Raw genomic sequence first — 25,047 nt, 5'->3', positions numbered from 1 at the left:
ATGCTGAAGCTGCACACCTGGGAAGCAGCCTTCAACTCCGTCCTTTCTTCCCCCACTTCTCCTCCCCACTCCCGAAGCCAACCCACTAGCAAGTGTTGAAAGATCCATCTCCCAAAGCGTCAGGTCTGTCTGCTTCTTGCCACCTTCCATATTTGTCATTTAGACAAATACAGAAGCCTCCCAGCTGGTCTTCTGTGCCCCTCCAATACATCCTCCATATTCAAAAGACAGTGTGATCTTTAAAAAATATAAATCACATCATGTCATCCCTAATGTAATGAATTCTCATGGCACTTGTATTATATCCGTATTCATATTCCTTTCTATGATGCTTACAACTCTGCAGCATCCAGCCCTGCCAACATCCCAGCCTTCGCTTGTCCCTCTCTTCTCACTCTCTGGGGTACAGTATTGGCCTTCTCTGTTTCCTGAACACTCGAGCTCTTTTTTTCTGCCTCAGGGCCTTTGTACATGCTGTCCCTTCTTCTTGGAAGGTTCTGCCATTTACTCTTCCAATGGCTGACTCCTCATCTCTTGGTTCTCAGCTCAAATGGTATTTTCTGGGGTCATTACTTGTTACATGTGTGCTTTTTCTTCTCCATATATGTGAAACCCATCCCCAAGGTAAAAGACTTAAGTTGCAGCTGGGGTGCAGACATTTCACCTAGGCTCTACCTGCAGATGCACCACCCCTGCCTGAGATTTCAAGATGGAAATGAGCAATGGGGAGGAAATGGGAAGCATGCAGACTCCAGTTTTTGGAGAGACTGTTGACAGGAGCAACTGGTTTTTCAAGGAGCAGAGTAGAACTTTTAACATCCAGTCCTCAGTCACACTGGCACACAGTAGTACAACTTGGCAGAGGCAGTATGGTTTGGGCATCATTCTTGGCAGCATGGCCTCTGAAGCTAACACAGAGGCTCTTCCGGGGAGCTGTGTACCTTTAATACATTTCTTTCTGCTTAAAGTAGCTGGACTGGATTCTGTGGTTTGCAACTGAGAACTTTGGTGATGATTCCTCCTTACAGAGGCCTTCTTTCACTGTCTTTTTGTTTTTTTTGGCTCTACAAAAACTCTACAAAAAAAAAATACATATATATAATGTTTGTTTGCTTTCCCCCTGCAAGGACCTAGGTCCAAGGTCCCAGCCCAGGGATGTCCTTGGACCCTGACAATGCACTTTCTAGCCATCTCATCATCTTCCCAGAGACAAAGCTCAGGATCCTAATACTACGTGTTTGCACCTGACATATCTAACGGGGAAGGTGTGTACAACTGGGTTTTACGGATGTTGGGAGTCCCTGAAACGTATGCCTTCCTGGCTCAAAGACATCATTTTTCCTAATCTCCAGCTGTGTTTCTCTAGGTACCACCCTCGTATAATATGATAAGAGCTAATGTTTATTGAGTTCTTACTCTGTGCTATGCTGTTTGCTGAGTGCTTGAATATAAGATCATATTTAATGCCCACATTGTGACTGATTTCTCTATTTTACCGATAAGAAAACTGAGGTTCAGGGAGATGAAATGACTCATCTGAGAGCTAGAATTCTTTTTTTTTTTTTTGAGACAGGGTCTCACTCTACTGCCCAGGCTGGAGTGCAGTGGTGCGATCTCAGCTCACTGCAACCTCTGCCTCCTGGGTTCAAGAGATGCCTCAGTCCCCCAAGTAGTTGGGACCATAGGTGCGTGGGACCACAGGTGCGTAGCACCACGCCCATCTAATTTTTGTGTTTTTACTAGAGACAGGGTTTCACCATGTTGGCCAGATTAAGAGCTAGGATTCTAATCCATGCCTAATTTGATAGTCTGGTCTCTCAACCATATACTACTTCTCCAGGTTTAGGACCTGGGGAGCTGGGAAAGGGGGACACAGAGTTGAGCCACTGTACAAAGAGACGCAGGGGAGAATATCCTGCCTGCTGCTCTTTTCATCTCCCTGGTTTTCTCTCTCCCTATCATTTTCTCCCTCAGATTCCATTTCCTAAAACTTTTTATCTTTAAAAATATTTATTAAATGAACAAATGACTCAGCCTCTAATAGGTGGGTGTCCTAATTTATAGCTGGGTCTCATAGCAGAAGCCAGCTCTGTGGTTAGATACTTTTTGTTTTTTTTTTTTTTTTTTTTGAGACGGAGTCTCGCTCTGTCGCCCAGGCTGGAGTGCAGTGGCACAATCTCGGCTCACTGCAAGCTCCGCCTCCCGGGTTCACGCCATTCTCCTGCCTCAGCCTCTCCGTGTAGCTGGGACTACAGGCGCCCACCACCACGCCCGGCTAATTTTTTGTATTTTTAATAGAGACGGGGTTTCACCGTGGTCTCGATCTCCTGACCTCGTGATCCGCCCGCCTCGGCCTCCCAAAGTGCTGGGATTACAAGGGTGAGCCACCGCGCCCGGCCGGTTAGATACTTTTTCATTTCCACTGTGCAAATCTCTAACACTTAAACAAGAGAAGGGCAGACAGGAGGCCAGAGATGGAAAGTAATTGCAACTCATTCCCCTCAATTGTGGACTCTCAGACAGACCATTGCCATTGAAACACATATTTTGAACACAGCCAGCTCTTTCATTGAGCAGATGGGAAAATGTGTCTGCTCTTGATGAGAGGGGCTCTATCCCCACCATAAAACCCAATTACTCCCTCTATCCTGGTTTGCCCATTAAAACTTCAGCTGTGCTCAAGGTTCCAGAGTTTTTGATTATTTCTATTTTGGGGGCAGTAAATGGAATCTCTTAACTAGGTTCCTGAAATAACTGTCAGAAGAGTTTATGTATTTCAGTACAAAGAACACACGCTTGTTTCAAGCCGTTGTGACAGGCAGTACCCAAACACTGAATAATATTTTGGTCTTGGGTCTCTGGGTGATGGCTGTCCCTCTGCAGCACCTGTGTCATCTGCACTTTTTGGGAACTGACGTTTACAGAGCACCATCATATGCTAAGCACAGGGCCAAGAGTTTACATAGATGACCTCATTTACGAAGTCCAGAAATATTTGTTAAGTGTCTTCTTTGTGTTAGGTCTGTTCTAGGAGGTAAAAGAGATAGAACAGCAATAAATGTTGCCCAGGCTGGAGTGCAGTGGCACAATCTTGGCTCACTGCAACCTCCACCCCCTGGTTCAAGCAATTCTCCTGCCTCAGCCTCCCCTGTAGCTGGGATTATAGGCATGCGCTGCCACGCCCAACTAATTTATGTATTTTTAGTAGAGATGGGGTTTCACCATGTTGGCCAGACTGGTCTTGAACTCCTGACCTCAAGTGATTCGCCTGCCTGGGCCTCCCAAAGTGCTGGAATTACAGGTGTGAGCCACTGTGCCCGGACAGAGTTTACCTTCTAAGAGTGGGAGATAAACTCTAAACAACACATCAATCCAACAGGAAGATAAGTACTGTACAGAGATTGAGATAGGTGATGGGAAAACAGTGGCTGGCAGTCAGGGACAGCTTCTCTAGGACAATGACAGTGAACCTGGCATCTGAGGGACAAGGAGGAACCAGATTTCTCCTCTGGATCCCTGAGGAAAGCAGATTCCAGGCAAAGAGGACAGCGAGTGCAAAGGCCCAACCAGGCGTAGACCTGGCACGTCCAAGAGGCAGAAGGAAGTCCGCTGCCTGGTGCTGCGGGAAGGCATCAGTGCCAGGCACCTGGAGTGGGGGGGCCTGATTCTGTACGGCACTGCAAGTCAGGTGAACGAGACTGGATTTTATTCCAAATGCAATGAAGAAGTTATTGGAGGTTTTAAGCAGGGAATGACCTCATCTGATGTATATCTGTAAAAGGTTACTCTGGTCACTGTGTGGAGGCTGGGTTGGTGCTACAAGTGAAAGAAAGGAGCCCAGGTGGCAGCTGCTGCAGTCAGCCAGGCAAGAGAGGACACTGGGGGCTAGGAGTCAGGTGCTTTCCTCCCCTGGCTAAGTCTCAGATCCTCCTGGTGTGGCTGAGAGGGCTGGTGGACAGACCAGTACGAGTTCCGGGAGAGGCCAGGGCGAAGGTGGGTCACTGGCGTACGGGCGGTATTTGAAGCTACCAGACCAAATGAGGCCACCCAGGGAGAGTATGTAGATACAGTAAGGAAGGGGGCTTGGGAAAGAGTAGACTGACAGGACAGGGAGCTGGCAGGGAAGATGGAGAGGCGTCAGCCAGTGAGGAAGGAAAACACTGTCAAAAGTCTGGCAACAAAGAAGCCAAGAGAACGAAGCATCTCAAGAAGATGGGAGAGGCTAACCACACCAAACAGGTTAGAGGATTGACTCAGTCCAAGCCAGTGGGGTCCCCACGCTGTTGGCAAGAGTAGCTGCAGTGGCTGCTGAGGGCAGGAACCTGACAGGAGTAGCCAGCCAGAGATGGGGGTACAGAGGCATCTTTCAAGAAGTTCTGGGCTGGACATGGTTCATGCCTGTAATCCCAGCACTTTGGGAGGCTGAAGCGGGTGGACTGCCTGAGGTCAGGAGTTCGAGGCTAGCCTGGCCAACATGGTGAAACCCCATCTCTACTAAAAATACAAAAAAAATTAGCTGGGCATGGTGGCGCAAGCCTGTAATCCCACCTACTTGGGAGGCTGAGGCAGAAGAATCGCTTGAACCCGGGAGGTGGGGGTTGCAGTGAGCCAAGATCATGACATTGCACTCCAGCCTGGGCTACAAGAGTGAAACTCCGTCTCAAAAAAAAAAAAAAAAAAAAAAAAAAAAGTTCTGGAGTGAAAGGGAGCAGAAGATGGGGATGTGGAGTCAAGATAAGAGATGATGAAAGCACTGCTGTTCGGTGATGGGAATGACCCCACAGAATAGGAGGAAATGAGGATGTAGGAAAGAGGGGCGCTAAGGGCATCTCTCTTTGGGAAGCTGAGGGCCACGGTTCAGAACACAGATTGGGGACTGACCTGGGAGGGGAGCAGGACCTCGCTATAGGCACAGAGATGGCAGATGGCGAGGGTGCAGATGGGGGCAGGCTGTCTTGGTGGTGGGAAGGCACGGGCCTTCCTGCTGACTGCTTGTGATTTCTCAGTGAAGACCCTCCCTGGATGGTGCTGGGGTGGAGGGCAGGTGGGGAAGGACACGCTGCAGGGGAAGTGTTTCGAAGGTGGGAGAATCTGGGCATGCTAGGGCGGTACAGTGGTGCGGCCAGGCAGCGCCGAGTGCCCTTCTGAGCTGTGGGACCGCACAGTCTTCAGAATGTCTGCAAGAAGGCACCATGGTTGTTGTACCTATTTTATACCTGTAGAAACAAAGTCTTAGGGAAGTCAAATAACTTGCCTAAGGCCACACAGCTAGAATCTGAACCTGTGAGAACAGATTTTTTTTTTTTTTTTTGAGACAGAGTCTCGCTCTGTCGCCCAGGCTGGAGTGAAGTGGCACGGATCTCAGCTCACAGCAACCTCCACCTCCCGGGTTAAAGCAATTCTCTTGCCTCAGCCTCCCGAGCAGCTGGGACTAGAGGTGTGTGCCACCACACCTGGCTAATTTTTTGTATTTTCAGTAGAGATGGGGTTTCACCGTGTTAGCCAAGATGGTCTCAATCTCCTGACCTTGTGATCTGCCCGCCGTGGACTCCCAAAGTGCTAGGATTATAGGCGTGAGCCTCCACACCGGTTGGAGGAGGCTGTCTTAATGAATTAAGCCTCCAATGCCATTTGTTAAGGAAGCATGTCATTACAAATGGGGCATTCAGATACTAGAAGTGGGAATGTTGTCCTAGGGTTTAAAGATTAGCGGGGAGGCTGGGCCTGGTGGCTCACACCTATAATTGAAGCATTTCAGGAGGCTAAAGTGGGAGGATTGCTTGAGCTAGGAGTTCAAGACCAGCCTGGACAACATAGCAAGACCCCTCTATTAAAAATTCATGGTGACATGTTCCAGCTACTCAGGAGGTTGAGGCAGTAGGATCACTTGAATCCAGGAGGTTGAGTCTGCAGTGAGCTATGATCATACTACAGCACTCTGACCTGGGCAACAGAGTGAGACCCTGTCTCTAAAAGAATAAACCAGTTAAAAAAAAGACGGGGGAGGGGTGGAAACAGCCATGATCACGGTAATAATCAAATAATTACATGAGTGCTCTGAAGGAAAGGGACATTGGCCTGTATAACAAGGAACCTCATCCAGCCCAGAGGGGCAGAAAGCTGACCCTGAGGATGAGAGTGAAGGGGGTCAGAATCTGCCATCCCAAAATAGGCCACTTTGCATAAGAATTATCTTGACCTGAGGCAATTGAAAAACAGCAGATGCAGGAAATCTCTTTACAATTCCACTTTCCATCTAAAAGCAGAGCATAAATTTTCCTTTGTGAAGGTGTCCCCGCTTCCCATCTCCAGTACCAGGAAGAAGAGACAACTTATCACTGGAGATAGCACCCCTTGAATCTGCATATAGAAATCTTATTGAAAGAATCCTTGGCCGGGCGCGGTGGCTCACGCCTGTAATCTCAGCACTTTGGGAGGCCGAGGTGGGCGGATCACGAGGTCAGAAGATCAAGACCATCCTGGCTAACACAGTGAAACCCCGTCTCTACTAAAAATACAAAAAATTAGCCAGGTGTAGTGGTGGGCGCCTGTAGTCCCAGCTACTCGGGAGGCTGAGGCAGGAGAATGGCGTGAACCCGGGAGGCAGAGCTTGCTTGCAGTGAGCCAAGATTGTGCCACTGCACTCCAGCCTGGGCGACAGAGCGAGACTCCATCTCAAAAAAAAAAAAGAAAGAAAGAATCCTTATTTTCCATTAGTTTCTCCCATATTTTTACCTTCCCACAATTTACCATCCCTAGAAGCCCAAACCTCTTTTCCTTTGTCTTGTCACATCTCCACAATTAATTACTCTTTGTTAGGGTGGTATGTAAACTATCAGACCTAGCCACTTCCTTGAGGTTTTCATTTTCTTCCAATGAAGTCCTACGTCATGTAAAAATATTAACATCAAATAAAATTTGAATGCCTTTCTCCTGTTAAACTATCTTTTGTCAGTTTAACTTGTAGGGCTCCATACACTTTGCCTAAGAGGGTAGATAAAAGGTTTTTTTCCCTCCCTACAAGAATCTGAACTGAGATAGAAGGATGACTATATATCTCCTAGACCAGGGGTTAGCAAACTTTTTCTGCAAAAAGCCAGATGATAAATATTCAGCTTTGCAGGTCCAAAAGTCTCTATCACAAGTGCTCGACTCTGCTGTTTCAGTGCAAAGGTAGTTGTAGACAATAGTAAATGAATGGCCATGGCTGTGTGCCAATAAAGCTTTGTTTTCAAAAACAGGCAGTGAAAGGTCTGATTCATAGTTTACTAAACCCTGCCCTGGATTTTTTTTTTCCACCTCTTTGGGAAAAAAAAAAAAAGCCTTTATTTGTGGCATTTGGTTAACTGCATGCTATCAATGTCTCTGGACGTGGGAGTTGGGAGGAAATGCTGACAGTGACAATGGCAGTGGTGATAGGAGCTTACCTGGGACAAGAAGAACAGGAGGTACAGAGGCCACATACAGGAAGGGAGTGTGGTATACAAGGAAATGAAAGAAGTCCCCCGTGGCAGGACCCCTGAGAGCCCAGGAGGGTAGAGAAGGGGTTGAGCCAGATGAGCAAGGCTGTGCAAGTCAGTCTACCCTAAAGGCCAGAGGAAGCGTTCTGGGGTGTGGAGGGCGTCGTTTTATCAGCTAGAAGTAGGATTTTATTTATTTATTTATTTAATTTATTTATTTTTGAGACAGAGTCTTGCTCTGTTACCCAGGCTGCAGTGCAGTCGTGTGATCTCAGCTCTCTGCAACCTCTGCCTCCCGGGTTCAAGCAATTCTTGTACCTCAGCCTCCTGAGTAGCTGGGACTACAGGTGCATGCCACCAAGCCTGGCTAATTTTTGTATTTTTTAGTAGAGATGAGGTTTCACCACGTGGACCAGACTGGTCTTGGACTCTGGCCTCAAGTGATCTGCCTGCCTCAGGCTCCCAAAGTATTGGGATTACAGGCGTGAATCACTGCGCCTGGCCTGGAAGTAGGGTTTTTAGGGTCGGGGGATAGGATAGGGTCAGGTGGTGATGGGATGATGTATCTAGCTTTGCACTTTGAAAAGATGGCCCTAGAAGTATCTGAGAACCTGAGGGAGACCAGTTAGGTACCTACTGCAGTAGTGATGGGAGCTCAAACTAGGGTGGTGGGAGTAGAAGAGTGAGAAACAGGTGGTTCTGGGAGGTACATCAGAAGGAACATCAATACGGCAGAGGAGAAAGCAGGTATCAGGGATGACTGCTAGGTTTCAGGTTTGCCATGAGGATTAGTGGAGAAAAAAAATAAGTAAAAGCATCTTGCACTGCAGCCTACACTGAAAACCTGGTTCCTTCCCTCTCTTCTCAATTGCTGCATTTCTGTGAATGCCCCTTAGTGTGCCACTTATCCACGGGAGACCTGGAGGCCTCCCGGGGCTCCTCACTTAGAAGATGGGGTAGATCTGGGCAAGGGGTACAGAGATGTGCAACTAACAGAAGGCCACTGATGCTCCAGAAGAACCGAGGGTTCCTGAAGCTTATGGGCCCCAAGGGGGTCCCGGTCTGTGCCTCCCCACTTACCTGAGGGTGGTAGAATTTCCTGTTCTGGGCTGGCTTCTGGGAGAAGGCTCTCTTACCAGCAAACAAAGAAAACTCTCTCCCTATAGAAGGGGAAAAGCTGTTATTAATTCCTCTTGTCATGGGGCAATGAAGATTGCAGCCCAGAAGCTTGAGACAGCCTCCTTTCTGGAGACAGTGACACCCACCAGACCTAGAGGCTCTCTGTTGACTCCACCTGCTGGGCAAGTTACCTAACCCTGATCCTTTAGACTGTGAACACTATCTCCCTCTAGGGCGAATGCACCAATTAAAGGAAATAATGTATGCACAGGGCCGGGCGCAGTGGCTCACGCCTGTAATCCCAGCACTTTGGGAGGCTGAGGCAGGCGGATCACGAGGTCAGGAGATCGAGACCATCCTGGCTAACATGGTGAAACCCTGTCTCTACTAAAAAAAAAATACAAAAAATTAGCCGGGTGTGGTGGCGGGTGCCTGTAGTCCCAGCTACTCAGGAGGCTGAGGCAGGAGAATGGCGTGAACCTGGGAGGCGGAGCTTGCAGTGAGCAGAGATCGCGTCACTGCACTCCAGCCTGGGCGACATAACGAGACTCCATCTCAAAAAAACAAAAAAACAAAAAAAAAGTATGCATAGCCCTGTGCATAGGGCAGACACTCAACCCACAGGAAAAAAAGGACTGGCTTCAGAAGAAAAACCAATTCGGAGCTCTGCAAAATTAAAATGCTTAAATGCTTAAGAAACAATCTATCAAACTCATAGCTGTTAAATTTAATATTCATTAAAATGTCATTAAACTCAGGCAATTTATGGGTTAGGTTTTTCTTCACTTTGAAAAAACTCCCTGAGTTGGCCCGGCATGGTGGCTCACGCCTATAATCCCAGCACTTTGGGAGGCCAAGGTGGGCGGATCGCTTGAGCTCAGGGCAACATGATAAAACCCTGTCTCACCCTGTATTTTTGTACTAAAAATACAAAAATTAGCTGGTGTGGTGGTACATGCCTGTAATCCCAGCTACTTGGGAGGCTGAGGCTCAAGAATCGCTTGAACCCGGAAGGCAGAGGTTGCACTGAGCCAAGATCACACCACTGCACTCCAGCCTGGGTGACACAGAAAGATTCTGTCTCAAAAAAAAAAAAAAAAAAAGAAAAGAAAAGAAAATAAGAAAAAAAAAAACTCCCTGAGTGTGCATGATGACTACAGGGAAATCGTTATCTATGAAGGGATCAGGAAATGGAAATGCTTAGAGAGCTAACAGGTAAAAGTGTCTATGTTGGGAGGCTGAGGCAGGAGAATCGCTTGAACCTGGGATGCAGAGGTTGCAGTGAGCTGAGATCGCGCCATTGCACTCCAGCCTGGGCGACAGAGCAAGACTCCAAAAAACCAAAAAGCGTCTGGCCCTGAATAAGTGCCAGCTTATAATTTTCAGCTAATAACCACCACCATGCTCTGCTCCAAGGGTTTCAGGTATTCTATTCCTTAGTGCCCTAAACCAGGGCTTCTCAAACTGCAACATGCTTCTAGATCACTGGAAGTCCTGATCAACTGCAGAGTCGGAGTCAGTTGATTTGGAGAGATGCTGATGCTGCAGGTCCTCGGACCAACACACCCTTCAAATCTCAGCTCAAACGCCATGTACTGACCTTCTCAGGGCTGGACTGGGTACCCCTCCCGCTGTTGCCTTACCCCTCTGAATCCCCCCACTGCAGTGCCCAATCCCCTGCAGGACAACTGTGTGGCCTGAATTTCCCACTAGATCATAAAGAGGTGAGGTTGGAAGTGGAACTCTACTCCAGACCTAATTGAAGACTAGCTCCCCAAGACATGCCCAACAGGCATCAAAACAGTTTATCCATTCCCTAGCAATGACCAGACTTGGAATTTACCACTCCTTTTTCCAGAAATTTCTGAATAATCTGCCCCTTAATTTGCCTGTAATTAAAAATGGATATAAATGAGCCTGCAGAACTGGCCCTGGGCTGTTCTTCTCAACACACTGCTTATGGGGTAGCCCTGCTCTGCAGAAGCAGTCAGAGAGCTGCAATAGTCAAGGTGAGCTGCTTTGTTCTACCACCAGCTCATCCTTGAATTCCTTCCTGGGCAAAGCCAGGAACCTTTCCAGGCAGAAGCCCCATTTCTGGGGCTCCTTGGCCCTGCAACAGAGGGACTGGGCTTGCCTCCACCACCATGTTCCCAGTGCTGAGCAGAGGGCCTGGCACCCAGAGCTCATTATGGGTCTGCTGAGTGAAATAGAAGAGCTGACCTTGGACAAGTTGCTGCTCTGAGCTTTAGTTTACTCATCTGTGAAGTGGATTTAGTGTGTACTTCAGCAGGTTGTCGTGAGGATTAAATAAAATGGGCTGGCCGGGCATGGTGGCTCACGTCTGTAATCCCAGCACTTTGGGAGGCCGAGGTGGGTAGATCATTCGAGGTCAGGAGTTCAAGACCAGCCTGGCCAACATGGCAAAACCCCGTCTCTATTAAAAATACAAAAATTAGCTGGGCGTGGTAGTGGGCACCTGTGATCCCAGCTACTCAGGAGGATGAGGCAGGAGAATCACTCGAACCCGGGAGGTGGAGGTTGCAGTGAGCCGAGATCACGCCACTTCACTCCAGCCTGGGTGACAGAGCAAGACTCTGTCTCAAAAAAATATATATATATAAAGAGGCAGAGAGCCCAGCACAGTGCCTGGCACACAGGTAGACACTCATTATCTGGCATCCACTATTCCAATACAAAATTCCATCCCCTGCCTCCCAACGATTATGTTGTACACTACAGTCCACAAGCACGAAGAATTTTGGTGGCTAGTTTGGGGGTACCTGAGAGAGAACTTGACCTGAGGACATCAATGCTAAGGCCTCTCCTCCCTCAGTTAGATAGTGGTTGAGTATGGCAGCGGCAAAGAAGGCGGGAGGCTGTAACTGCTATCTTACCCTTTATCGGTCTTCTTCTGTATAACATTAATTCTTCTCTGCGGAATCGCTCTGGGTCTAGTTCCGAGTAGTCCCAGCTGTCATAGCTCTGTGGGCTAGGACAGGTGCCTAAGGGAGGAGTCAAGAGTGAGAATGGGGCTGGGTGCGGTGGATCATGCCCGTAATCCCAGAACTTTGAGAAGCCAAGGTGGGAGGATTGCTTGAGCCCAGGAGACCAGCCTGGGCAATATAGTGAGACCCCGTCTCTATTTAAAAAGAAATTTTAAAAAGAGTGAAAATGGACGCTTCTGCAAAAGAGGCCTGGGGAGCCCCTGCTGGCTCCTGGGAGGCTGGGCTTCCAGTGTTAGCCCTGTCCCAAACCAGCCTTGTGGCCTTGGGTGAGTCACTTCCTCTCTAGAGAGCTTTGGCTTCTTCATCTGGAAAACGGGGATGATGACCCTGCCCTGCGTGTCGGCTGGGTTTACGCCAAGCCGGGCTTGAACCCAGGAGGCGGAGGTTGCACTGAGCCCAGATCGCACTATTGCACTCCAGCCTGGGCGACCGAGCGAGACGCCATCTCAAAAAAAAAACATAAATAAATAAAAGGGATTAGGAAGGGATGTCTCAGAACTGTTGGGAGGAAGCAGGAAAATTTGTATTCCTTGGGGCTCCAACCACATACATTGCTCTCTTTAATGTTAAGGAGAGAAAAGAGAGAATGCCTTCATGAAGGGGTGTCGTAGCAAACAATAACATACCTAGGTACCAGTGGAAAACATTTTTCCAGAATCGCTATCACCGGTGGAAAAAAGTCACCTCTCACCTGAAATCCACAGGCTCATTGTGTTACAGATGTCAGACTTGAATTCGTGTGTGTTGAACCAGGACTGTGGGAAGCAGCAACAGAAGCTGGTGTACACAGCTTTGCTCAGAAGTAATGGCAGCCTCTGCAGAGCAAGCCGAGCTCAGGCAACGTTCTCAACGTTTCCACCCGGCTTACATGATTTGGGGATGAGGAAGGACTTTCTTTTTTTATATATAGTTTTTGTTGTTGTTGTTGTTGTTTAGAGACAAGGTTCTCACTGTGTTGCCCAGGCTGGACTTGAACCCCTGGCTGAAGTGATCCTCTAATCCACTTGCCTCAGCCTTCTCGGTAGCTGGGAACACAGGTGTGTACCACTGCACTTGGCTATACTGTTTAATCTACACAATCTAAGAAGTAAAATGGGGCCGGGTGCGGTGGCTCACACCTGTAATCACAATGCTCTGGGAGGCTGAGGCGGGTGGATCACCTGAGGTCAGGAGTTCGAGACCAGCCTGGCCAACATGGTGAAACTCTGTCTCTACTAAAAACACACAAAAAAATAGCTGGGTGTGGTGGTGCATGCCTGTAATCTCAGTTACCTGGGAGGCTGAGGCAGAGGCAGGAGAAGCACCTGAACCAGGAGGGCGGAGGTTGCCGTGGGCTGCGACTGTGTACTCCAGCCTGGGCAACAGAGAGACTCTGTCTCAAAAAAAAAAAAAAAAAAAAAAAAAAAAAATATATATATATATATATATATATAGAAATTAGCTAGGTGTGGTGGTATATGCCTGTAGTTCTAGCTACTCAGGAGGCTGAGGTAGGGAGATAGTTCGAGCCCAGGAATTTGAGGCTATAGTGAGTTATGATTGCACCATCCTGGCAGCAAAGCCAGACTCTGTTTCTAGAGAAAAGAAAACAAAGAAAGTCCTTCCTCATCCCTAAATCATGTAAGTATTCACTTATATTTTCTTCTAGCAATCCTTTTAGTACATATATACATACATATATACCTATATAAAAAGTATATATGTATAGTCACATTTTAAATTTTAAAATTATATGCTTATTTAAATACTACAGAAAAATATAAAATGGAAAGGGAGGCCGGGCGCAGTGGCTCACGCCTGTAATCCCAGCACTTTGGGAGGCCGAGGCAGGCAGATCACTTGAAATCAGGAGTTTGAAACCAGCCTGGCCAACATGGTGAAACCCTGTCTCTACTAAAAACACAAAAATTAGCCAAGTGTGGTGGTACGCACCTGTAATCCCAGCTACTCAGAAGGCTGAGGCAGGAGAATTGCTTGAACCCAGGAATTGGAAGTTGCAGTGAGTCAAGATCATGCTACTGCACTCCAGCCTGAGCGACAGAGTGAGACTCTGTCTCAAAATAAATAATAAAATGGAAAGGGAAAGTTTTTGTTGTTGTTGTTGCCCAGGCTGGAGTGCAATGCCGCGATCTTGGTTCACTGCAACCTCCGCCTCCTGGGTTCATGTGAATCCTGCCTCAGCCTCCCCAGGAGCTGGGATTACAGGCACCTGCCACTCACTCCCAGCTAATTTTTGTATCTTTAGTAGAGACGGGGTTTTGCCATGTTGACCAGGCTGGTCTTGAACTCCTGACCTCAGGTGATCCACCCGCCTTGGCCTCCCAAAGTGCTGGGATTACAGGCGTGAGCCACCATGCCTGGCCAGGAAAGTTTCTTATAACCTCACTTCCCAGTGATAAGCATTGCTAAGAGTTTGGTAAATATTTTTCCAGGTTTTTTTTTCTATTCATAGGTATATATATATCATATAGAGTTGTATAAATTGCTTTTTCACTTAAATATATCATTGCATCTCTCAATCAGTATAAATAGCTCTACTGTATTTCTGTAACTTCTGCATTGCAAGTCAGTGTATGGATTATGACAATTTACTAATTACTCCCTTATGTAAAGAATGTTTAAGACATTCTCTTGGCATCATAAATGAATAGAAATCTAATGTGACTTTTTTTCTAGGTAGTGGCTGATGCTCACTTTTAAGAGCGCCTCTTCATAGTGGGACTTGGGTACACGAAACAAAAGTAAGGCGTAGTGCTGGGCTATCCGGTCGAACAGATTATTCTGGAGCTTCTTGTTTGGCTGCCAGGAATAGAAATGAAAAAGGAATTACTAAAATTCCTTGCTGAAACAACTGAGGGGCTGGGACTTTTAAATCAGTATTCCTTTCATTTCCAAGAATCTTATTCTCAAGATATTTAGCCTCATACGCTTTATGAAATAACGTGTTCATTTTGGGGGATAAGATTTACAAAGCACGTACACACAGGCAGAGCGCTGTTGAAGACAGCACCCTAATGCTGGCCCAGAAGTCCTGAGGTCTCCTCTCAACCCTGCCTGGGGGAGCCTCAGGGCATTGTGCAATGGCTGAAGCACAGGGTGTGTGGCTGAGGCATGGGAGGGGAGGGGACCGGGTGACAGGGGAGGCTGCGGGGTGCTCCATGGGATCAGAGGGGCTTGTAGCTCACGTCAAAGAGGATGGAATTGGTTTTGTAGAAAAATAACTTAAGCAAGGCAGAGAAACAAGCAGATTTGTATTTACCTGGTACCTCTCATGAAATATCCACCAAAAGCTATCTAGCCAGATGGCTCTTGGAGAAGGAGAAGAGAGAAACTTCTCTAATTCTCTACCTGAACAGAAACGCTTGAAAAAACAAAATAAAATTCACATTATTATTATTGTTATTTTTTATTATTTTTGTTATTTTTTAAAAAATCCATCTGAAGTCAATGTATTTTAGAATGAACAGAAAAACCACCTAACCTGTTAGTGAGGCCCTACCCAGGTAATTTTACATACTCTCATTTAACCCCATAATAGTCTTATGAGGAATACATTGTTATCTCGTAGATGAGGAAACCGTGGACCAAAGTGTCAAGTGGCTGAGCCAGGACTGGAACCCACAACTCTAGACTCTGGACAGCTGTTCCACATCAACTACCTCCAGCTCTCACCTCCTACACTCCGCCAACAGCAACTAATATCAACCAATGCAGTTAATGGGCAAACATAAACCACTGAATTATAAGATTCTGCTGAGTTAGCAGTAAGCATATGGAATTCTAAAGTTAAAATGGAATTATCTGTGAGGTCAGAGCAGCAGAGATGTAGCTTCCATTGTCATACAACTGGGTCTTCACCCTTGCCCTGGCTCCAAAGCTCCCACTATAATAATATAACATGTACCATTTAGTGCATGCTTCCTGTATCTGCCCCAGGGCTGGCACCTCCTCTCACTTTATTTTCCACAATCTATGTGGTAGGTAGTATAGTTATCCTACTGTATAGAAGAGGAAAGTAAGGATTGAAAGGTCAGCATTCTTGCCTGAGCTTACATGGGCCAGGAGGTTCCAAAGCAAGTAGCCTGGTCCCAGACTCACACAGGTGCCTCTCCTTTATCATCAGGAAGAGTGGAGACAGCCTGTTCTTGCCATCTCCGGGATGCAGAGGGAAAGACCCCGTGGCATTCCCCTGCAGCCTCCACACAGGTAAGATTGTCATGCATGGATAAACGAGCTTCATCCACTCGTAAGGAGCTCTCTGAGCCCTGCTCTTTGCTTGTCTTTCTCACCTTTCCTCATGTTTCTTCAGACTGGCAGTCTAGTGGAGTGATTAAGAGCACAGACTTGGGTGTCAGACTGCCTGGATTCAAATCCAGCTCTTTCACTTATTGGCTGTGTGACTTTGAGCAAAGTTACTGAACCCCTCTGTGCTCCATTTTTTCACACAACACATGGAGATGGTCATGGTCCCCGCCTCAAGGGCTGTTGTGGAGGTTCGATGAGTGGTTCCTATTAGGGCTTAGAACACTGCCAGGCATTCAGGAAACACTTGACAGGAGTATACTAGTTACTGATTGTTTATTCATCCACACTCCTCCCTCCTTTCAAAAAGGATTTCATGTCAGCTCTTCAACAAATATTTATTGAGCACCTCCAGGTGCTCAGGATGATGCCATAGGCTCCCTGCCCTCCAGGTTTTCACAGATAAAGAGACATTCACAACAGTGTGATAGGAGCCCTGGGACAAGGCATCCCAGGGGGATGTGGAGCCCAGAGAGGGCATCTCATCTGCACTTCAGGTCTTGGGACAGTGTTACGAGTAAAAATAACTGGATGGCCCAGTGCTGTGGCTCACGCCTGTAATCCCAACACTTTGGGAGGCCGAGGCAGGTGGATCACCTAAGGTCAGGAGTTCGAGACCAGTCTGGCCAACATGGCGAAACCCTGTCTCTACTAAAAATACAAAAATTAGCCAGGCGTGGTGATGGGCATCTATAATCCCAGGCCCTTGAGAGGCTGAGGCAGGAGAATTGCTTGAACCCGGGAGGCAGAGGTTGCAGTGAGTCGAGATTGCACCACTTTACTCCAGCCTGGGAGACACAGCGAGAGTCTGTCTCAAAAAAACAAAACAAAACAAAAACTGGATGATGCAGCCATAAAAAAAGAATGATATCGTGTCCTTTGCAGCAACATGGATGGAGCTGGAGGCACTATCCTAAGTGATCTAACTCAGAAACAGAAAAGCCAATACTGCATGTTCTCACTTATAAGTGGGAGCTAAACACTGGGTATGCATGGACACAAAGATGGAAACAATAGACACGGAGGACTCTCAAAAGGGGGAGGATGATGAGGACGAGGGTTGAAAAATAACTTGTCTGGTACAACGTTTGCTATTTGGGAAATGGATTCACTAGAAGCCCAATCCTCACCATTATGCAATATACTCATGTCACACACATGCACAGGTACCCTCGAGTCAAAAATAAAATATGATGTACGAAAATAACTGCATGATGAAGGGAGAGCTGATGGCTCCTCAGAGAGGGGGAAAGCGTGTGCCGAGGCTGTGGAAGCACTTGACACATGTGGGGTACTCCAAGGGGTTTCTGGGCAGTGGAAGCATTGGGTGCAGGTGGCAAAACAGCAAGCAGGAGCCAGGCTATGAGGCGCCTGGTGCTGGGACTGGGAGCAGTTCTGAAACTGGACAGGGAGAGAAAAGGTACTGGTGCTGAGACATTTTCAACAGGGCAGAACACTGTGACATTGGTGTTCTAGAAAGATCCCTGGTGGCAGTGTACAAGACGCATTGGAGGGGATTAGAACTGCAAGGCAGACAGCAAGCTGGGCAGAAGACACAGTAACCCAGACAGGAAGTTGTGGTGCCTGAACTTGACAGTGGCCAGTGGGAAGGGGAGGAGATACAGGAAAGACAGTAGTTAAATCTTCCTAAGCGTGAGCAGAGATAGAGATGAGGGTAAGGGAGGAGACTGGCTGATGCCCAGGTGGAAAGCTGTGTTTTCAACAAGATGGGGAGCCCTGGAGGAAAAGCAGAACCGATGGGTATGAGAGCCTGAGGGGCACTGAGGTTAGAGGCAGAGGGATGGAGGGATATGGGAGTCTGCAGTGTAGTGAAGGCCTTGGAGAAAGTGACACAATTCTGAAGTAGTGATTGGGAATATGATTGCTATGGTCTGAATGTGTTCCCCAAAGTTCATGTATTAGAAACTTAATCCCCAGTGCAACAATGTTGGAAGCTGGGGCCTAAGAAGAGGTGATTGGGTTAGAGGGCTCCACCCTCATGAATGGATTAATGTGGTTATCTGGAGGTGGGTCAGTTACAAAAGCAATTTCAGTCCTTTCGCCCCCTCTCTCTTGCCCTTCTATCTTCTGCCATGGGATAACACAGCACGAAGGCCCTCACCAGATGTGGCCCCTTGATCTTGAACCTGCCAGCCTCCAGAACTGAAAGAAATAAACCTCTGTTCTTTATAAATTACCAGTCTCAGATATTCTGTGATAGCAGCACAAAGAGACTAAGACAATGACCAAGGTCCACCTGTCCCCTAGGGTTTGTGCAGAGGGAGAAGACAGAGAGCAGAGGGAGAGGTCCCAAAGAACATGGGTGGTAAAGGGGCCTGGGACACCAAGTTAGTGCTGTTTGCATAGAGGGAGAATGACCCACCAAAACCAAAGGGGAAAGAATTTCAAAATGTAGGGAGTTGTCCTCTGGGTCACTTCTACCAGAGGTCATCTAATAACAACAGAAACACAATCTTTAGATTCGATAAGGTGAAAGCTAATGATTGACTCGGGACACTTTCAGCAGTGGGTGAGGGTGGGAACCCAGGTTGCAGCTGGATGAAGAGAATGGAGATGAGAACATGAAGCCAGCATGTGTGGACAGCTCCTCCAAGAAGTCCCAGGTGAGGCCTGCTGCGGAGCTGAGACGGCACTCCCAGATGGGGCAAGGTGGGAAAGGCTTTTGTCCCTGTGGAGCTCAGGGTTGGTGGCAGCCCCCAGACTCTCTAAAGCAGAGGCACAGCTGATGCCAAGAGTGAGGGGAGGTAACGGAGGAGAGGATTTGAGGAGGTGAGTGAAAGTTTGACATGGCCCCTAAGCAGGGCAGAAGAAGGTCCTTTCAAAGACGGGGCACAAATTTGCTTTGTTTCCTGGGAGCCAAAGAAAAGCAAGAAACAGTATCAGCTGTAAGGCTGAAAGCATTCTGGGAGTTGCACAGTTTTATTTGTAGTAAGTCTGAGGAAAACATTCCTCATAGGACCTCAAAAATGGGGCATTAAATAACATAGCAGTCTCTGTCCTTGGGGGCTTCCCACCCTGCAAATGAATTGTGAACACTCAGGCTGTGCCCAGGTGGTCTGTCAAGGCAAACTGCATAGGAACAGCGGGTCCAAGAAGCACAACTCCATGTGCTTCTTACAGACAATTTGAAAACAGAAGAAGTAAAAGGAGGAAAACAATTATAATCTAATCTTTTTTTGTTTGTTTGAGATGGAGTCTCACTGTATTCCCAGACTGGAGTGCAGTAGTGCCATCTTGGCTCACTGCAACCTCCGCCTCCGGGTTCAAGCAATTCTTCTGCCTCAGCCTCCCGAGTAGCTGGGATTACAGGCGCGTGCCACCACGCCCAGCTAATTTTTGTATTTTTAGTAGAGGCAGGGTTTCACCACATTGGCCAGGATGGTCTTGATCTCCTGATCTCATGATCCAACCACCTTGGCCTCCCAAAGTCCTGGGATTACAGGCGTGAGCCACCGTGCCTGGCCTATAATCTTATAACCTTATAACTCAGAGACCAGTGGTAATATCTATGTATTTCATCTAAAATTTTCCCATGTGTGCACTTACATAGATTGAATTGTTGGCCAGGCGTGGTGGCTCACACCTGTGATCCCAGCACTTTGGGAGGCTGAGGCAGGTGGACCACTTGAGGTCAGGAGTTCAAAACCAGCCTGGCCAACATGGGGAAACCCTGTCTCTACTAAAAATACAAAAAATTAGCCAGGCATGGTGGCTGCATATGTGTAGTCCCAGCTACTCAGGAGGCTGAGACAGGAGAATTGCTCGAACCCAGGAGGGGGAGGTTGCAGTGAGCTGAGACTGTGCAACAGCACTCCAGCCTGGGAGACAGAGCAAGACTCTGTCTCAAAAAAAAAAAAAAAAAAAAGATTGAATTGTAGAGAGTTTTCCATAGTGATACTTTTCATTCAACATCACAGCATGAAATGTTAAAATACACTCTTCATAAACATTCACTTTATCATCATATTTTATCATGGCTACACGGTCCATGATATAGATGTCAAAAATGACCATGCTGTTCCTCTATTATTGACCATTAAACTGTTTCTAATAACACTAATCATACAAACTACCATTTTCTTAGAATTTATGATTTTAAATTTTTAGCACTGTGCTAGGCACCTTTATATGCATTATCTTATTTATTTCACAATAACACCTCAAGGTAGAGACTACTTTTTTTTTTTTTGAGACAGAGTCTCGCTCTTTCGCCCAGGCCAGACTGCAGTGGCCCTATCTCGGCTCACTGCAAACTCCGTTTCCTGGGTTCACGCCATTCTCCTGCCTCAGCCTCCCGAGTAGCTGGGACTATAGGTGCTTGCCACCACGCCAGGCTAATTTTTTGTATTTTTAGTAGAGACGGGGTTTCACCGTGTTAGCCAGGATGGTCTTGATCTCCTGACCTCGTGATCTGCCCGCCTTGGCCTCCCAAAGTGCTGGGATTACAGGCGCGAGCCACCGCGCCCGGCCGAGACTGTTTTTATCTCCATTTTACAGGAGAAGAAATTAGAGCTCAGAGAGGCGCTTAACCACCCAGATGTACTGCTTTCCACTCCCTTGCTATTGTAATGAACACTGTGGTGAGCATCTCTGTACACTGTCCTGTAGGGAACATGATGCTCTGAGCACCTGTCCCTCCTACTGCCTCTCCCCTGAGGAAAGCAGGAGCAAAGGGAATCAGGTACCCAACACCTGGGCCACCGCTGCCAGGCCCAGAGACCAGCATCCCTTTCGCTGACTGCAGGCCATGCCAGCAAACAGCACTGTCATTCTGAGCAGTGACTGGCCCAAAGAGATCATCTCTCTTAGGAAGTCAGAATGCAAGAAACAGATGGGACCGACATAGCCCAGAGAGAAGGCAGCAGGAAGAAGCCATGAAGATGAGAGGAGGGGGCCGGGCGCAGTGGCTCACACCTGTAATTCCAGCACTTCAGGAGGCTGAGGCAGGTGGATCACAAGGTCAGGAGATCGAGAACAGCCTGGCCACCATAGTGATACCCCCGTCTCTAATAAAAATACAAATATTAGCTGGGTGTGGTGGCACATGCCTGTAATCTCAGGCAGGGAAATCGCTTGAATTGGGGAGGTGGAGCTTGCAGTGAGCTGAGATCACGCCACTGCATTCCATCCAGCCTAGTGACAGAGCGAGACTCTGTCTCAAAAAAAAAAAAAAAAAATTAGAGAGGAGGGAAGGGCATGGGGAGAAGGAGAGGGAGGCAGAGATAGAGGGATGGGGTGTGGCTCAAAGCAGCAGTGAGAACTACAGGTAGAAGAGACTGAGATGCTGGGTCTCAGGAATGGTGGGGTGACTGGTTAGGAGCTCAGGTGACAATGATCAGAGCTGCTTTGGGGACAACAGAGTTGTGTGATGATAAAGAGCCATGAGGCACAGCTGTACAGCGGCTAAGACCATTTCCTGGGCTTCCTCCCTTCTCCAAGACCTCCCTACAAGGATCCCCTGTCTCCAGAGTTGCCAGTGTTTGTGTTGCCTGAGCAAACAGCTTCCTCTGGGCCTTAGAATACTTCCTTGCTTTCTTCCCGAGGAACCCAGCATGCTCTAGTGTACAGCTCTGCAAGGAAGCATACTCACCCCCAGAGGCGTGAGAAGAAAATATTCTAACTAACGTCTACATAAGAAAGAAAAGCAATTGGCTGGGCACAGTGGTTCACACCTGTAATCCCAGCACTTTGGGAGGCCAAGGATGGGGAGGGGAAGATGGCTTGAGCCCTGGAGTTTGAGACTAGCCTGGGCAACCTAGCAAGACCTTGTCTCTTCAAAAAAAATTTTTTTTTAAACTAGCCAGTGTGGTGGTACATGCTACTCAGGAGGTTGAGGCAGGAGGATCACTTGAGTCTGGGAGTTTGAGGCTGCAGTGAGCTATGACAGTGCCACTGCATTCCAGCCTGGGTGACAGAGGGAGACCCTGTCTCAAAAAAGTAAGAAAGAAAGAAAAAGAAAGAAGGAAAGAGAGAAGAAAGAAAGAAAGAGAAAGAAAGAAAGAAAGAGAAAGAAAGAAAGAAAGAGAAAGAAAGGAAGGAAGGAAGGAGGGAGAGAAGAAGGAAACAAGAAAAGAAAAGAGAAAAGAGAGATTAAGCATACTAATATGCATTGTAGTGATTGGCAACAGAATAAGTATATAATTTATAAACAGACACATTTCAATGAGGGTTTGTGATAAACATTGCACACCAGTAGGACATGTGATCAAAACAGTCTGAAGACTGTTGCTCTGGTAGAAGGAATCTAGGTTTTGCAGTGAGGTTGGGCTAGGGTTCCTAGCTCAGCTCAGACACCTGCAAGCCTGTGGCCCTCGGTGAGTTCCTCAGTTTCTCCTGGGGTGTGAAAGGGTGACAGCTGCATTTGCCCCATGGGTTGGCAAACTCAGGGCAGGCACTGCTTTTTCCTTACCTTTCCACTAAGGCAATCTCTCTCAGCCCGGACCACGTTGCCCACCATGTCACAGAAGTCCACACCATTCGGAAGCTTGTTTGGCTTGGAGCTGTTAAAGTTGGAATACTGGTACAGCTCCGCCAGCAGATTTTTATCTGCTGTTTTCTGAAGCAAAAGAGCAGAATATGAAAATGGGGTTCACATTTTGACAGTGTGAAACAATAGGCTAGCTTCCCCTCTTTATTATGAAGACAATAAAACAACCTTATAGAATGTTGAGAAAATGAGGGGCGTTAAGGATCCTAGCACCCCTTCCAAACTCCTATCTACATTATTTCTTTTCTTTTTTTTATTTTTTGAGACGAAATTTCACTCTTGTTGTCCAGGCTGGAGTGCAATGGTATGATCTCGACTCACTGCAACCTCTGCCTCCTGGTTCAAGCAATTCTCCTGCCTCAGCCTCCTGAGTAGCTGGGATTACAGGCGCACGCCACCATGCCCAGCTAATTTTTTGTATTTTTAGTAGATACAGGGTTTCACCACGTTGGCCAGGCTGGTCTCGAACTCTTGACCTCAGGTGATCCACCTGCCTCAGCCTCCCAAAGTGTTATCTACATTATTTCTGTTTTCCCTTATATGATTTGAGCAAATGTATATGAACACAAATATGTAACTTCAATCATAATATGATTTATATATGATTTGTCTGGTTGACTTTGATCACTCTAAGAAGTAAAATATATATATGATTTTTATGTCCTGCTTTATCTACTTCACTTTAGATTTTCATGTAGTTATGTTGTCTTCAAAATTATCATTTAAGATGATATATCCTGTTAAGATGTGCTATAATTTAATTAACTACTCACTGATTACTTCCAATTACTACTAATATCACGAATAGCTTGGAGCATGTAGTTCCCCTCCCTTTGGGGTTATTTAGTGTGAATTTCTTAAAATGCTAATATTGGATATTACTATTTTTGTGGTTAATATATATCATTAAATGATTTTTAGGATAAAACTAAAACATGATGACTATAAAAAATGGAAAAATATGGAAAACAGGAAACTAATTACCGCCACCCAAAGGTGCCCACTGAAACACCTGGATGGCCCAGCTGACTTCCTAACTGGGCTCTGGCCATGGTCAATGAAAGAACGATTCATGATTCACGGCACTGAGTCTGAGTCAGATGACTGGAGTCAAGTGGCAGCTTCGCCATATGCTGGCTGTGCCACCTTTACAGGACACTTAGCTCAGCCACCATCAATGGATTGTGTGACAGTTCCAATGCAGACTCACACCCCCCTTAGGCCTTGTGCTGTTTTGGAATTTCCTAGGCTAAAAGGTGTAAGAAGGAGAAGAACAACATATTGTTTCAGATTCCCTAGCATTTAAAGGTTTGGATACTTAAGACCTAGGCGGTGTAAAGAACAAGCTAAGGGCCGGGCATGGTGGTTCACACCTGTAATCCCAGCACTTTGGGAGGCTGAGATGGACAGATCACTTGAGGTCAAGAGTTCGAGACCAGCCTAGCCAACAAAATGCAAATTTAGCCAGGTATGGTGGTGCATGTCTTAATCCCAGCTACTTGGGAGGCTGAGGCAGGAGAATCACTTGAACCCTGGGGGTGGAAGTTGCCGTAAGCTGAGATCGTGCCACTGTACTCCAGCCTGGGTGACAGAGAGAACCCCATCTCAAAAAAAAAAAAAAAAAAAGAAAAAAAGAACAAGCCAAGGAGGACCTGAAATGGGGGACTGTGCAGTGGGGGCAGATTGCTGCAGGGGAGGCAGTGGGGAGAGCCTGTCTCAAGTCAGAGGACTGAGCAGGAAGTGGGGCCTGCCATCAGTGAGCTGCATGACCTTGTGACAAGTCACCTTCTGCTCCTCAATCTCAGCTTCCTGAGGCATCTGCAGCAACTCTGCAGTGGCACAACTAGCATGGGGTGTGACTCAGAGCAGCCACACAGGAGCCTGCAGTGTGGACAGCCCCTTGGAGCTGCATGGCACAGTGGCTCTGGATTAGACCTGAACATCTCTGAGCAGAGTCACCTTCTAAGTTCTAAAAATAAACAGACACATGACCTCTGTCACCCTCCCTATTCTGAGGCCGGGGTCAGCTCTGCCCTTTTGAGGGTGTTATGAGAAATTCTAGATTTAGGAGGTCTGCGATTTTCCTTCATAATCACTACCCAGGCGCCAAGTATTCTCCTCCCCAGGAATAAAATCTTTATTTCATGCCTAGCAGAAGCCAGTCAGAAACAGACCCAGCAGTAGATCCCTTACCCTTTTTATAACAGAAGATGTGGCATGTCTGAGTTCTGAGCCTTTGCAGGAATACTGAGATTTTCTTTGTCTCTTGACTGCAGAAAAATGGAGAAAGAGATAAATGAGTAACCACAGGGTCTGTCCACAGCTGTGCGGTGCTTACAACTGTGCTTTTTCATTCCACCTGAGCTGCCAGAGGACACTCCTACTATTAGTCTCATAGATCCCAACTGTGTTGCCGACTTATCTGATTAGACCACTTGATCCAGAGAAGCAGCAAGGAGGAGCAGACACATTATGACTTTAGGTAAGTTACTCCCTTCCCTCCAAGGCTGTTTCCTCATCTATAAAATATATTAAATGGTACCTACCGCCCAGGTGTTATAAAAATTTAACAAGGGGCCGGGCGCAGTGGCTCACACCTGTAATCCCAGCACTTTGGGAGGCTGAGGCGGGCGGATCACTTGAGGCCAGGAGT

At 47.2% G+C, this 25,047-nt stretch overlaps 1 protein-coding gene across 2 annotated transcripts in view; it reads right to left on the bottom strand.

The window, feature by feature from the left end:
• Positions 1-25,047, bottom strand: part of FAM227A (family with sequence similarity 227 member A) — a 63,806-nt gene that overhangs the window by 27,574 nt on the left and 11,185 nt on the right. For both annotated transcript variants that reach the window (XM_003264754.4, XM_030815543.1), the window contains 7 exons: positions 24,588-24,664; positions 22,317-22,463; positions 14,844-14,945; positions 14,279-14,383; positions 12,276-12,399; positions 11,474-11,581; positions 8,541-8,620 (listed from right to left, as the gene is read on the bottom strand). In XM_003264754.4, coding sequence (XP_003264802.2) covers positions 8,541-8,620; positions 11,474-11,581; positions 12,276-12,399; positions 14,279-14,383; positions 14,844-14,945; positions 22,317-22,463; positions 24,588-24,664 — 743 coding nt within the window. The remainder of the gene's footprint in view (positions 1-8,540; positions 8,621-11,473; positions 11,582-12,275; positions 12,400-14,278; positions 14,384-14,843; positions 14,946-22,316; positions 22,464-24,587; positions 24,665-25,047) is intronic.

Source organism: Nomascus leucogenys, chromosome 7b (assembly GCF_006542625.1).
Source record: "Nomascus leucogenys isolate Asia chromosome 7b, Asia_NLE_v1, whole genome shotgun sequence".
Taxonomy (NCBI): Eukaryota; Metazoa; Chordata; class Mammalia; order Primates; family Hylobatidae; genus Nomascus; species Nomascus leucogenys.
This window is presented reverse-complemented; position numbering and strand designations above follow the sequence as displayed.